The sequence below is a fragment of the Miscanthus floridulus genome, chromosome 9, assembly GCF_019320115.1.
Source record: "Miscanthus floridulus cultivar M001 chromosome 9, ASM1932011v1, whole genome shotgun sequence".
NCBI classification, from domain to species: Eukaryota; Viridiplantae; Streptophyta; class Magnoliopsida; order Poales; family Poaceae; genus Miscanthus; species Miscanthus floridulus.
This window is the reverse complement of record NC_089588.1, coordinates 131,754,919-131,768,952: the sequence shown is the minus strand read 5'-3', so window position 1 is coordinate 131,768,952 and position 14,034 is coordinate 131,754,919. Positions and strand designations below refer to the sequence as shown.

The window sequence follows — 14,034 nt, the reverse complement described above, 5'->3', positions numbered from 1 at the left end:
TGCTGGTTCTATTGATGATAGTCAGTTTTGTCAATATAGGCTCCTCCAAGCAGTGTGTTTCTTATTTATGAGTGGTTCAATCACTCAACCCTCAAATATAGCAAAATACCTCAGATAGGCTATTATTCAATTGGATTGTAATTTGGGAGAGGGAGTGGGGGTTGTACCTTAGACACATGCTAAGTCTTTTTACTGTAATTACTTTGTTAAGATATCATCATTACACGTCTGATGCAGAAATTCTTGTTAGTATGCTATTATGCTTCATGTTTTTCAGTAGTATAATAATGGCAATTTGGAGTTGAAAAAATCATGTAGCTCACTTTGTTCATAAAGGCTGTATGGATTGACTGGCTTCTGTCATGGGTATATGGTTCGTGTGCACCCTCTTATTAACTTGGTCATGTTCATTTAACCATATATAGTTCCCGCCTTTGGCCCTTGTCTTATTATTTTATTTACGTGCAGTTCAACTTGAATAGTTAGCATTTATAAACACTTGGGGTAATAGCTTTTATGTTAAGTGTATGAGCCATATATCTCAAAAATATTGTAAAATGCAAAATTTGATGCACAGGATTGCCTATTGGTAGCTAATATTTTACAAGGTTCACTACAGGAAAACGCCTCTTTGCCGACTGCTTGCCCCGGTCGGCAAAGGCATAAACCCAGTCGACAAAGGCTTTGCCGACCGCAAAGCCACGTGGCAGTCGGCAAAGAGCAGTCGGCAAAGCCTGGGTCGGCAAAGGCAGATTTGCCGACTGCCACGTGGCACACAGTCGGCAAATCCTTTGCCAACTGCCACGCCAGCAGTCGGCATAGCCACGTGGCGCCGTCAGCCCTGACGGCAGGCTTTGCCGACTGCTGGTTCCTCGGCAGTCGGCAAAGAATTTTTTTTTCAAAAATTGTTTGCCGACTGGCCGCCAGCTCGGCAGTCGGCAAAGAAAGAAAATATTTTTTTTTTGAAATGTTCTTTGCCGACTGCTTTCGGAGTTGCAGTCGGCAAAGATTTGACCTCTTTGCCGACTGCCTCCCATTGCAGTCGGCAAAGACTCTGTCCTGGGTTTTTTTTGCCCAGCTTTGAGCTGGAATTTTTTTTTTGCTTTTGTTTTCTGTTTTCTCGCATCAAAACCCTGCAAAATCACAAATTATAATCCAATTTCACCAGAAGCACCGGTAGCACCATTTATATCACAATTTCATCACATTTGTCGCCAACATCACCACATATATCACAATAACGCACAACATCACATATATCTCACATATATGTCACAATAACAACCACACAAGTGCATTACAACCATCACATGAAGTCCAACACGTCGAACACCACAAGTCGACGTCCATCACACGAAGTTCAACATAACAAGTCTAGGTCCATAACGAAGAAAAGAAATACATGACAACAACTTCGACGATACGGTGGATACATGATAACAGAATCGACAAGTACCTAGCTCGTCGCGCCGTCCCCGGTCTCGTCGTCCGCTCCGCCCCTAGAGCCCCCAGGGTTTGCCCACGGAAACCCCCTTGGACCAAACTGAGACGCCTGCGCGTACTGCCACCCTCCGCGTACCGGCGGCCACAAGTACGTCGGAGGAGGGCCACGCGGAGGTGGATACGGTGGATAGGGTGCAGGTGGTGGATACGACATCATCTGATGGCCGGGACCTCCAGGAGACGGGTTCGAACCCGCCGACTGTACGGCTTGACAGGATTCATGTTATCGAAGTGCTTCCATGCATCACCGTCCGCCGGGTGTACCATCTTGTCAGGATGGTATCTTTTGCCATTCTTATGCCACGTCATCTGTTTCGCGGACTCCTCTGTCATATACAGCCGTTGCAGCCTCGGTAGGAAAGGAAGGTGCCGTACGACCTTCTCGGGGACCTTAGACTGTTTCATGCTGCCATCAGAGCCTTCTACCAACACGAACCTAGAGGCATCGCACTTCGGACAGGTTTTTGCTTCCTCGAGGTCTCCCCTGAACAGGACGCACCCCTTCGGACAAGCATGGATCCCCTCATACGACATCTTAAGTGCACGAAGGAGCTTCTGTGTAGCATAGGTGTTCGTCGGCAGGACATGATCTGCCGGAAGCAGTCCCCCAACAATGCTCAACACGAGATCGAAGCCGTCTCGACTAATGCCCAGCTGCGACTTCAACCCTATCAGGCGTGAGACGGCATCCAGTTGCGTAAGCTTTGTCTTCTCGTGAAGGGGCTTCTGTGCCGACTCCATCATGTCGTAGAAGGCCTTCGCGGTTTCCTCCGGATCTTCCTCCACATCCATTCCTTTGCCAAACCGTGCTTTGTGGAAGTCTGCCATCATGTCTGCCATCCCGGCATCGCCATCATACTCCTCGAGGATGGGTCGCACCACCTCGTCCCTAATAGGATGGTATTCACCATGGTGGCGCCAACGTGTATAGTTTGGAACGAACCCGTGCTTGAACAGATCTCTCAACACCTGAGCCTTTACTTTCTTCTTCTTGTTCCTGCACTCGCTGCAGGGACACGGCATCCGAATCGACCCTTTAGCAGCTGGGCCAAATGCATGCTCCAGGAACTCAGTCGTCCCCCTGATCCATTCGTGGCTCTTACTTGCGAAGCCCGAGTACATCCACTCACGGTCACCCATGCTCTGTCATGCGGCAATGTTAACATGTGATAAAACCAGCAAGTGCATCTACAACGCGCTCCTACCATCTAATAGGTGAAGGATAGGTCCTAATCCCACCTGAGCATGCGCAGACGAGGTCAGCTTCCATGCTCCGCTCCCGTCCGAGACGGAATTTCGGCAGCACCTCCCCGCTGTTCTCCCGATACACGTCCCGACGGGGAGAGTGTGTATCCAGAGAACAACGGGGAGGTCCTGCCGAAACTCCGACTCAGACGGGAGCGGAACATGGGAGCTAACCTCGTCTGCGCATCCTCGGGCTGTCCAAATAACGTGGACAATCCGAAACGGATACGGTTATACATATGCGAAGAACGCATACTTCCAACCGTATCCGTTTCGGACGGGAGACGCCTAACTGGGTAACGCGACCTACGACTACATGTGGCGGAAAGAGGGGTCATACCGCAGGTGCCGGTGAAGAAAGGCTAGCGGGGCAGTGCCGAGTCGTGCTCCTCCGGCTAGCCTCCAATGGGAGCCCTCCTGAAAAAGAAAAACAATTAGTGAGAACGAAAAATTTCGGCAGCACCTCCCCTGTACGGGAAGGTTACCAAACCTGCAAGAAAAGACGGCACGATGGCCGACAAACACATATACATGTCAGGCACGATGGCCGACAACCACAAATGTATTTCCAATCCATGCAGAAGAATATAAGCAGGTATTAACAAAGTAAACTACTACTACTAGTAGTACTACTACCTCGTCGTCACGGACGGCGTCACCGGCGCGTGGAGCAGAGGCGCGCGCGAGGACGGCAAGGCGAGGCGAGGATGGCGCGGCGAGGCGAGGACGGCGAGGCGAGGACGGCGACGCAGGGCCAGCGGACGGCGAACGGCACGCGGACGGCGGACGGCGCGCGGACGGTGGACGGCAGACGGAGCGGGGCACGCCGGATCGGGGCGGGGCAGCGACGGCGCCGAGGCGGGTCGGGGCGAGGCTGCGGCCGCTGCGGGGCCGACGCCGGAGCTGCACGCGGCGACGCGCCTGGCCGGGGCCGGATCGGGGCGGGGCAGCGCCGGTGAGGGCCTGGGCGGGGCGGCCGGCGCCGAGGAGGGGCCCAGCGCGGGGGGGGGGGCAGCGCGGGGGGGGGGGACGCGCCGCGGGGTGGCCCAGCGCGGGGGGGGAGCGCGGGGGGAGGGGGGGCGCCGCCGGGGATGGCCGCGCCGCTAGGGAGGGACCAGCGCGGGGGGGGGGGGGGCGCCGCCGGGGAGGGCCGCGCCGCGCGGGGGAAGCGCCGCGCCGCCTGGGAGGGGGCACGCGGCCGCCGGGGAGGGTCGCGTGCGGCCGCTGGGGAGGGGGTGCGCGGCCGGGGAAGGAGGAGGAGGGGATCCGCCGGCGCGGGAGAGAGGGAGGGGAGGGGCGCGGGGGAGGGGGGAGGGCGCGGGGGGGGATGCGCCGGCAGCCGGCCGGGCGACGGCGTCGACGGCGGGGGCGGCCTGGGTGGCGGCGGCGGGCGAGCGGGTTATTTGGGGCAGGCGGGCGGGATAAGTCATGGCTGTGACACAATCGTGGTTAGTTTTGGTTGCAGACAACTACTAATAGCATATGTTCTTATATATATATATATTATATGTTTAATGCAAAGTCAACATACAACAAAGTCAAATAATAACATATGTTCATCTAGAACAAATTCATTGTTTGATTGACCACATACAACAAAGTCCACCTACTATTCTACATAACTAAGCCTACATCAACTTCCAAATAAGAAAAGCAATGACCATAGCCATAAATAAAAGAATGACATATTTCCAAGACCAAGGAGCAATTCTCCTAATCTTCACATCTCTGGCGGGTGGCTTCTCTTCAATCTCCAGTGCTAGCGGATGGTCATGGTTTGCATTCATTGGACCATAGTAGGCCGGTTGCCCATGGTTTGCAAGGTAGGCCGGATGACTATAGTAGGCCCTCAAAGCTTCAGCTTCTGTGTTGTACTTTTTGTGCAAATTACTAGGGTAGCGATTGACTTGAGCATAGCAATCTTCCCAGGTTCGATAAATCCCAGGAATGTGATCAACATGCACTACATACCATGCCATGGTTGCCTATACATTTAGGTAAATTAGGCATGTGGTAAGTGGTAATGGTAACTCACTGAACAAGAGTTATTATTCAAGTTATATGGCCAAACTAAATCTATTTAATGTTCTTTATCATTGACATGATAAAAAATTACCTAAATAATGGTACTGTTTATTATTCGGAGATCAATGTGGTTTAGTAATCATACTTGCTAGCATGTAGCATCATATGTCATTGGTTAATAGTTAGCAACATGGGTGCTCATGTGAATATCTCAAGTAAGCAAGCATACTTTACTTTGGACAGGCATGGACACCCTAGCCTGTAACAAACAAAACATTGAAGTAGGATGCTAGGAATGCAAATAAAAGCATCTTACTCATCCTCCAAGCAATCCAGGTTACATTTCAAATGAAAATTTTGCAGGGCTTCAAAGTCTATTTTACTAAATCACATAATGCACATAAAATACTCACTTTGCAATCATTGATCATGAGAGAAAGTAAAACATCTTATTATGTGCATTGCTTTGCTAGTATTGCCTATCGCTACTACAACAGTTGAGAGATGCTTTTCAGGAATGAAGATTGTCAAAACAACTTTGTCTAATCGCATGGGTGGTTAGCACTTGAGTCATAGACTTATTTGCTATCTAGGGAAAGAAGAAATGAAGAAAGTGACCAATGAGGCCGTGGTTCGACGTTTCATGACAATGGAAGAAAAAGGGCGTAAATATGATCTCTGATAGGTAATGCAATGCATCTACTATTAATGGAAAATTCTATAGTTTATTTGCTAAATAACTGACCTATCTATTTTCTTTCCTTTTAGGCTAGTGGGATCTTCATCATGGTCTCCTGGATCTCATATTATGCTAAATGGGGCATGTTTTGTTCATGATTTTGGGATTCTATCAATGATGACTACATTAAAGTGATCAATGTTGTCTTCTTTTTGTTAAATGGTGAGTGTTATGTTTGGACCAAAATCTCATCTGTATTGCTAGAAGTCAAATTTGATATTAAAATATGGTAGTTGCACATTAGTTATGCTAATTTTGATTGAACATCATACCGGTTAGTGTAGTTATGAATTAAGTGGTGCAACCCTAATCATTTTGCTCTAGCTTCGCCCCTGACCACCTGTACACAAATACCCAAGAAACATAACCACATATTGACACTTAATGTAGACATAAGTCAACTTTTTTCTTCTTAGAAGTGAATTCGTAAAAATGTGATACACAAACGTTCCCCCTGGATTCAAGTAAGCAGCAACACCTCTACTGATTCAAGTAAGCAGCAACACCGTGGGATATTTCATCAGACACATAGCGGGCAGTGAGCCACGCACTCAACATGGGGGTGGAAAGCAGCTGTCTGCGCTCCTGAAGGCCTCGGCGGTGGGAGTGCAGGCATGGAGGAGGAGGGGCACGGCCGGCACCGTGGACGAGGAATGAGGGCACGGACGGCGTGGTGCTCCGGCTTGGGGCGATGGACGACGTGGGGTGGTGCTCCTGTGTGGGGCGGTGGATGGCGTGGGGCAGTGGACGGCGTGGGGTGGTGCTCCAGCGGCACGGGGGGGAGGCGTTGGCGTGGGGTTGAAATGAATTTGGATAATTTCAACCCGCGCCTCTTTTATACCAGTAGCTCATCACTGTCAGTTCTGATTGTAACCGACAGTGATGGGGTACATCACTGCCGGGTCATTCCCCAAACCGGCAGTGATGTGGTGTAGCAGTTAGGTGTTAAGTAGGCTAACTTTTCATTTTGTTTCGAACTCCTCCTACTGGCACAACGGTTAAGACCCCTCAACTTAGCCCCCGAGACCCGTGTTCGAGTCCCAGGTGGCCCAAATTTTTTTGTTCTATTTTATAAATTATAAATTTACTTTGGGAAATAGCTCATCATTGTCGGTTTTGATTGTAAACCAACAGTGATGGGGTACATCACTGTCGGGTCATTCCCCAAACCAGCAGTGATGTGGTGTAGCAGTTGGGTGTTAAGTTAGGTGTTAAGTAGGATAACTTTTCAATTTGTTGCGAACTCCTCCTACTGGCGCAACGGTTAAGACCCCTCAACTTAGCCCCCGAGAACCCGTGTTTAAGTCCTAGGTGGCCCAAATTTTCTTGTTCTATTTTATACATTATTAATTTACTTTGGGAAATAACTCATCCTGCTGGTTTTGATTGTAAACCGACAGTGATGGGGTACATCACTACCAGGTCATTCCCCAAACCGGCAGTGATGTGGTGTAGCAGTTAGGTGTTAAGTAGGATAACTTTTTAGTTTTATTTTGAACTCCTCCTACTGGCGCAACGGTTAAGACCCCACAACTTAGCCCCCGAGACCCGTGTTCGAGTCCCAAGCGGCCCAAATTTTTTTTGTTATATTTTATAATTTATTAAGCGGCCTAAAGGTCAAAAGGAAAAAATAAATAACCCTTGGCACACATCATATAGTAGCGCAGCGGTTAAGTCTCTAAACTCTATAGCCCGAGACTCGAGCTCGAACCCGAGGGCTGGCACAATTTGTTTTAAATTTTTATATATCACTGCCGATTTTCAAAATAAACCGACAGTGATAACCAGCATCACTGTCGGTTTATTCTCATCAATGCTGGTTTTTTGAAACCGACATTGATGTTTATATATATTAAAAATTTCTTTTATATACTGAATAAATAGAAGTATATGTATTTCTATGTCGAAATGGCATTTTTTGGCAAGCTTGTACACCCAAATTAAGACCCCACACACGATCTTAGGTTTTTCTGATCAGTTTTTTTATTCACGCGGAAATTCAATTAAACCTCAGAAAGTAGCAAATAATCTTCGAAAAATCCCAAACTAGGTGTTTCCTTCACACGTGGCACATGCAAGCCTAAGAAAAAGTTTGAGACCAATATGACACTGGAATGCATATGAACCATAGAAACCTTGATAACATATGTGTATAGTCATGGTTCGATGAAAAGGGCACATGTACCTCTGTAAAGCATCTATACTCCGCCTTTGTCAAAATGGCTTGAATTTTTTTGGCAAGCATGTACACCCAAATTAAGACCCCACACAGGATCTTAGGTTTTTCTGATCAGTTTTTTTATTTATTATATTTTTCTCTGTGCCGAATGAGACAAAAGAGGATGAATTTCATCTTGGACCCAATAGATTTTTTTCATCCACCTCCACAAAATTCTTATCCCTAGGGAACATTAGAGCTCGTGTAAAAGTTTGGCACCATTCCGGATCTTTTCATGGGTAGACTCAGTTCAACCTATAATTAAACGGCGCCGTCGCACGGAAATTCAATTAAACCTCAGAAAGTAGCAAACCATCTCTGGGAAATCCCAAACTTGGTGTTTCCTTCACACGTGGCATGTGCAAGTCTAAGAAAAAGTTTGAGATGAATACGACACCAGAATGCCTATGAACCACAGAAACCTTGATAACCTATATGTATAGTCAAGGTTCGATGAAAGGCACATGTACCTCTGTGAAGCATGTATACTCCACATATATTGAAATGGCTTGAAATTTTTTTGGCAAGCATGTACACCCAAATTAAGACCCCATACAGGATCTGAGGTTTTTCTGATCAGTTTTTTTATTTATTATATTTTTCTATGTGTCGAATTAGACAAAAGAGGGTGAATTTCATCTTGGACCCAATAGATTTTGTCATCCACCTCCACAAAATTCTGATCCCTAGGGCACATTAGAGCCTGTGTAAAAGTTTGGTACCATTCTAGATCTTTTCGAGGGTAGACTCAGTTCAACCTATAATTAAACGGTGTCGTCGCTCGGAAATTCAATTAAACCTCAGAAAGTAGCAAACCATCTCCAGAAAATCCCAAACTAGGTGTTTCCTTCACACGTGCCATGTGGAAGCCTAAGAAAAAGATTGAGACGAATACGACACCGAAATGTATATTTCTAGTTGCCCAACAAATGTTACACGAATTATATGCATGACAATAATTAAACACACAAAGCCGTACAAATTAAAATTAGAACCCAATTATACTACGACCTTGAAAACAACCTAATAAACATTAATTACTATCGGAATCACTGCCGGGTTCGATCGGGCCACGCACACTAACATGCCTCTGTAGCCATATATGGTAATTGATGTCATGGATTATGTATCCGCTTGTATCGATGAAGTCCAATGCCCGTATGAGTGCACTCCCTCGTGCCTCACAATACCGAAAGAATGGTCAGCCATAGATGTAACCTACTGAACGACCACTGCCCCTGTTAGTAATCCTTATGCAGTACTGACGTCCTTCTATAGTGAGCTGGCCGAGGTTACCATTGTAGAAGTCCCAATCGTACCCAAGTTGGTCCATAGCTTGGTCTAGAATGGCCCACAGGCCACATGCAGCATATGTAAGGTCCTAGAGCGCAATCTGCATGTAGAGAAAAAGAAAAAAATTAGAGAATGTTATTACAATAATAAACAACAAATAACCACGACTCAGGTATAAGTGACCATTTTACCACATCCGCACGGTTGTAGCTCGCAAACCATTCGCTTGCTTACGGGACGAGGATATCACCAGCATTCAAAGCAAGTGCCTTGAAGTGCGAGAAATTAGGCACATCATAACAAACACGTTGAAGTGACTCTAAACAGATGCGCATGGCACTGAATTGGGCACTTATCACGTCCGGGCTCTGTCTTCCCTTATCGTGGATATGGTTCCGATGATTGGCACCCCTCAAAGGGATGGGAAAACTAAGTTCACATGTCCATAGCCGACCACTTGCATTAGATGTCATGTTCTCGACGATGCCTGAGATAAAGAACCAGCTAAGTGCTGTTCGCAGCCAATCTATTGGGGATATAGTCTGTGACATATATGTATGCAACAATGATATTAAACTAATAACACTTATTTGGTAGCATCAAAAAACAAAAGATGTTGGAAAATATTTCATACAATAGCTGGAACAGGGAACCACGGAATGGCCACATTAGGAGCGAATGGCTCATCGCCAGGGTGGAAACCTAGTTCTTGTGGTGGGGGAGGTCCGTTGTTCATATCACCTGATCGATAAAATGCCAAAAAAAATATGAACATAAAATATATGCATAAAAAATTCTTCTAAGTAAAATGTGGCAACATAATTAAATATAGATCGAATGTAAGGAATAAGAATATATATAAATGTAGAAAGCAAAGAAACATGAATATAAATATAGATCAAATGAATATAGATAGAATATTAGAGAAGACAACATATCAATACCATTGAAAATGTAGGAGCCATTACCAAATCATGTAGAGAGAGTGGATTTCTTGAGAAGTGAGAGTGAAACGTGAGAAATAAGACTGTGAGAGTTCGTGGGTGGATGGGATCGATGTATGTGGCCAGTGGTTTGTTTTATATAGGGGGGCATGGACATCACTGCCGGTTTTTAGGTAGAACCGACAGTGAAAGTTAATATCACTATCAGTTTGTATGTAGAACCGACAGTGAAGGTGCATATATGTAAAGGATATATTTATTTAGATAGTACAGTTGGAAAGTTTTAACAACAACAATATATTTATTTAGATAGTAACGAAATACATCAAAAAATAACAAAAATATTAAAAATAAATTACATATACGATAACAAAGACCTATTTGCGTATAGGTCAATGTTACAATCAATGTGTATAAACACATTATAATGTAACCACCTCAGTAGCCTTCTTCTAGCACGAACTAGGGGCAAACAGCAGCACCGAGGTGGTCTACGAGCTATACCAGTTGAAGATGACAAGGTGGCATCGATGAATCCGCCTTGTCTGTACATGGCCTTTTTCCAGATGCGCAGCGCGGCGGATGGCTCTGTGAACCTCGTGGCATCTCCAATCTTCGGCATTGCTCTATCTTTAGTAGCATTCTTCTAGTACCTCTTGTGTGCACCATTTTGGTGGACTACGATGCATAACGATATCTGTGGTTTGTTGTGAGAGGAAAACATTATATCATGGCTGATAAGGCCTGGCTGAAACCAACATGAATGGAGAGGCTAGCTCCTAGCCGAGGGCCATTTTATAGGGGCTAGCAGTCGTGGTACATTTTTATTTTTGAACTAAAGTTGTCAGGGTAGGTGGGAGCAGTGTTCCAACTGTTGTGGTCAGTGGGAGCACTGTTGGCATGTGAGGAGCATCTACACATCACTGCTAGTTTTAGTTTAAAAACCGACAGTGAATGGAGCCTTCTATGTCGGTTCGAGCAACCGACTGTGAGGAACCAAAACCGGCAGTGAAGGGGCCTGCCGCCATCACAGCCAGTTAGGTGTTAAGTAGGATAACTTTTCATTTTATTTCGTACTCCTCCTACTGGCACAATGGTTAAGACCCCTCAACTTAGCCCCCGAGACCCGTGTTCGAGTCCCAGGTGGCCCAAATTTTTTTGTTCTATTTTATAAATTATTAATTTACTTAGGGAAATAGCTCATCACTACCGGTTTTGATTGTAAACCGATAGTGATGGGGTACATCACTACTGGGTCATTCCCCAAACCGGCAGTGATGTGGTGTAGCAGTTAGGTGTTAAGTAGGATAACTTTTTGTTTTGTTTCAAACTCCTCCTACTGGAGCAACGGTTAAGACCCCTCAACTTAGCCCCCGAGACCCGTGTTTGAGTCCCAGGCGGCCCAAATTTTTTTGTTCTATTTTATAAATTATTAAATTACTTCAGGAAATAGCTCATCACTGCCGATTTTGATTGTAAACCGACAGTGATGGGGTACATCACTGCCTGGTCATTCCCCAAACCGATAGTGATTTGGTGTAGCAGTTAGGTGTTAAGTTGGGTAACTTTTAGTTTTCTTTCAAACTCCTCCTACTGGCGCAACGGTTAAGACCCCTCAACTTAGCCCCCGAGACCCATGTTCGAGTCCCATGCGGCCCAATTTTTTTGTTCTATTTTATAATTTATTAAATGAATTTTCTCTGTGCACCTTCTTTCTTCGTGGCCTTCTTAGCGTTCCTCTTCATCTCGGCCTGATCTGGAGACTAGAACCGTACATGCATCAAGTAAATGGATCACTCAACAGTCAACACACAAGCCATAGGCATTCCCATTCACATCTCTAGGAGCACATACATCAATGATCAATGAAGGTTGGAGGAGGAATGGAGCTACTACACCTTTGCTCAACGCCGACTGTGGGCTGGGCTCCTTCGAGTATTATGAGCAAGGACTACAAACTGGTTGGGGACTGTACCAGTGGCGCCGAGGAGCTGTGGATCCCTCACTACTAGTAGTAGCTCGGAAGAGAATGGCTGCCCCAATGTCCTTCTATCAGAAGTCTAGACATATATATTTATATTTATATTTAGCTGGTGTTTTAATTCAGAGAGTAAAGTTTAGAAATATTACATCTGGTGTCTAATCGAGTGTTTGAATAGTAATAAGGTCAGTCGCAATGGTAGTTTTAAATAACTTTCATTCTCATTAATTGCTATGATACGTTGGCATATTTGCTGAGTTGGAAGAGTATCAACGAGGAGGAGAGAGGAGATGAGAGTTTCATCCAGATCAAACATCCTTCACGGTTATGTGCATAATGATTACATAGTTAACAATAATCTAACTATCTTTAGGTGCATCAACAATGAGGGCCTCATTGTGATCAAGCCATACGTAAGCAGGTTCGTCACCCTCTTGAATGATAGGTAGGGGTACGTTCGCCCTGAATGGAGGCATTTCCAGATAGCCCCTGTAGTCTTCTTCGTCCGTCACTCCATCGACACTGACAATCTTCCTTTTCCCTTCTAGGACTACTTTTAGCCTTCCTTTTGTCTTGTTGTCCCTTGCATAGAAGACTTGCATAACATCTCTTGCAAGGACGAAGGGGTCGTCTCTGTATGCGGTCTTATTGAGATCAACGGTAGTGAACCCTTCGCTTTTAGAGTTGTTTTCCCCAAGGCAGACCCACTAGCAGCGAAAAAGAGCTGCCTTCAATGGACCATAGGCTAGCTCCCATATCTCCTCTATGAAACCATAGTATGTCGCCTGCACGTTGTTGTTTTCGTCGTGAGCATCAAAATGAACACCATAATTTTGGTATGTGCTCTGTCCATCTTGCTTTTTTGTGTAAAATGTGAATCCATTGATCTCATACCCTTGGCACTTAAGATATGTACTCGAAGGTCCCTTGGCTAAGGCATCCAGTTGATTACCCAACTTTATTCCAAGCAAGCAACATCGCACCAGTTGACAAATTCCTCCTTATGTTTTTTATCCAGCCAAGCCTGTGACCTGCTCGGATACAGAGTTTGCAGCGATTGCCTGTGCTCGTCAATGTATGGCATCACACCCTTGGCTTGCTGGAGAACAGCAAACTGTGCCTGTCTGAAAGAAACAGGGTCGTCTACTGTAACAGATTTCTCCCCAATCGCTCCTTTGCCACGTAGTCTTCCCTCGTGACGAAATTCTAGAACTCTGACCCTTTTGATGTCTAGATAATATGTGCAGAACTCAATGGCCTCCTCTGTTGACCATCTTCAACCATGCCCCCTTCTGGCCTTAATCTGTTCCTAACATACCTCCTAAAAACTTTCATCAATCTTTCAAAAGGGAACATCTGATGCAGGTACATTGGGCCAAGGGATCTAATTTGGTCAACAAGATGAATGAGCAGATCCAATGAGATATCAAAGTAAGTCGACGGGAAATGCATCTCAAGCCTAACAAGAGTTTTGGCTATGTCCCACTACAGCTACTCTAGCGTGGACATATCAATGACCATTTTTGAGATCGCATTGAAGAACGAGCAAAGCTTTATGATTGGGGCGAGGACCTTTGGGGGGAGGATACCACGCAGGGCAACAAGGAGTAGCTGAGTCAAAATGACATGACAGTCATGGGCCTTCATAGGGCCATAGTTGAACTTGAGTTCTCTCAAGTTCACTAGCCTCTTCGGGTTTGCACATTAGCCCATCGGGACTTTGAGTTCATTGAAGAAACAAATAAGCGCATGCTTTTCTTCCTTCCTCAATGTCCATGACGCAACCGGAAGTTTGAACTGGCCATTCTCTAGCTCCACGGGATGCAGCTCCTTCCTAATTCCCAAGTGTTGCATGTCCAGGCATGTGGCTACTAAATCCTTCGATGTCCCCCGGTGTCCATCAAGGTGTTAAGAGTGTTAGCGCACATGTTTTTAGTGATGTGCATGGGATCAAGATAGTGGCATACACTCAGAAATGGCCAGTAAGGTAGTTTCTAGAAAACCGATTTTTTCTTCCAAACGCTCCCATCAGGCGCTGCTACTGCATTGTCCCCCTTCCCAAGGACAACCTCCAGTTCATTGAGTT

The 14,034-nt window shown here is 45.9% G+C and overlaps 2 protein-coding genes across 2 annotated transcripts; both read right to left on the bottom strand.

Annotated features, from left to right (window-relative positions):
- Window positions 1-1,656: 1,656 nt before the first annotated feature.
- On the bottom strand, window positions 1,657-2,643 carry LOC136480962 (uncharacterized). Its single transcript, XM_066478374.1, has one exon. The coding sequence runs from the start codon at window positions 2,641-2,643 to the stop codon at window positions 1,657-1,659; it is 987 nt and encodes a 328-aa protein (XP_066334471.1).
- A 1,208-nt stretch (window positions 2,644-3,851) lies between these two features.
- LOC136480960 (classical arabinogalactan protein 9-like) lies at window positions 3,852-4,178 on the bottom strand. The gene has a single exon (XM_066478373.1). It carries the CDS (start codon window positions 4,176-4,178, stop codon window positions 3,852-3,854), a length of 327 nt encoding a protein of 108 aa, XP_066334470.1.
- Between the last annotated feature and the right edge of the window lie 9,856 nt (window positions 4,179-14,034).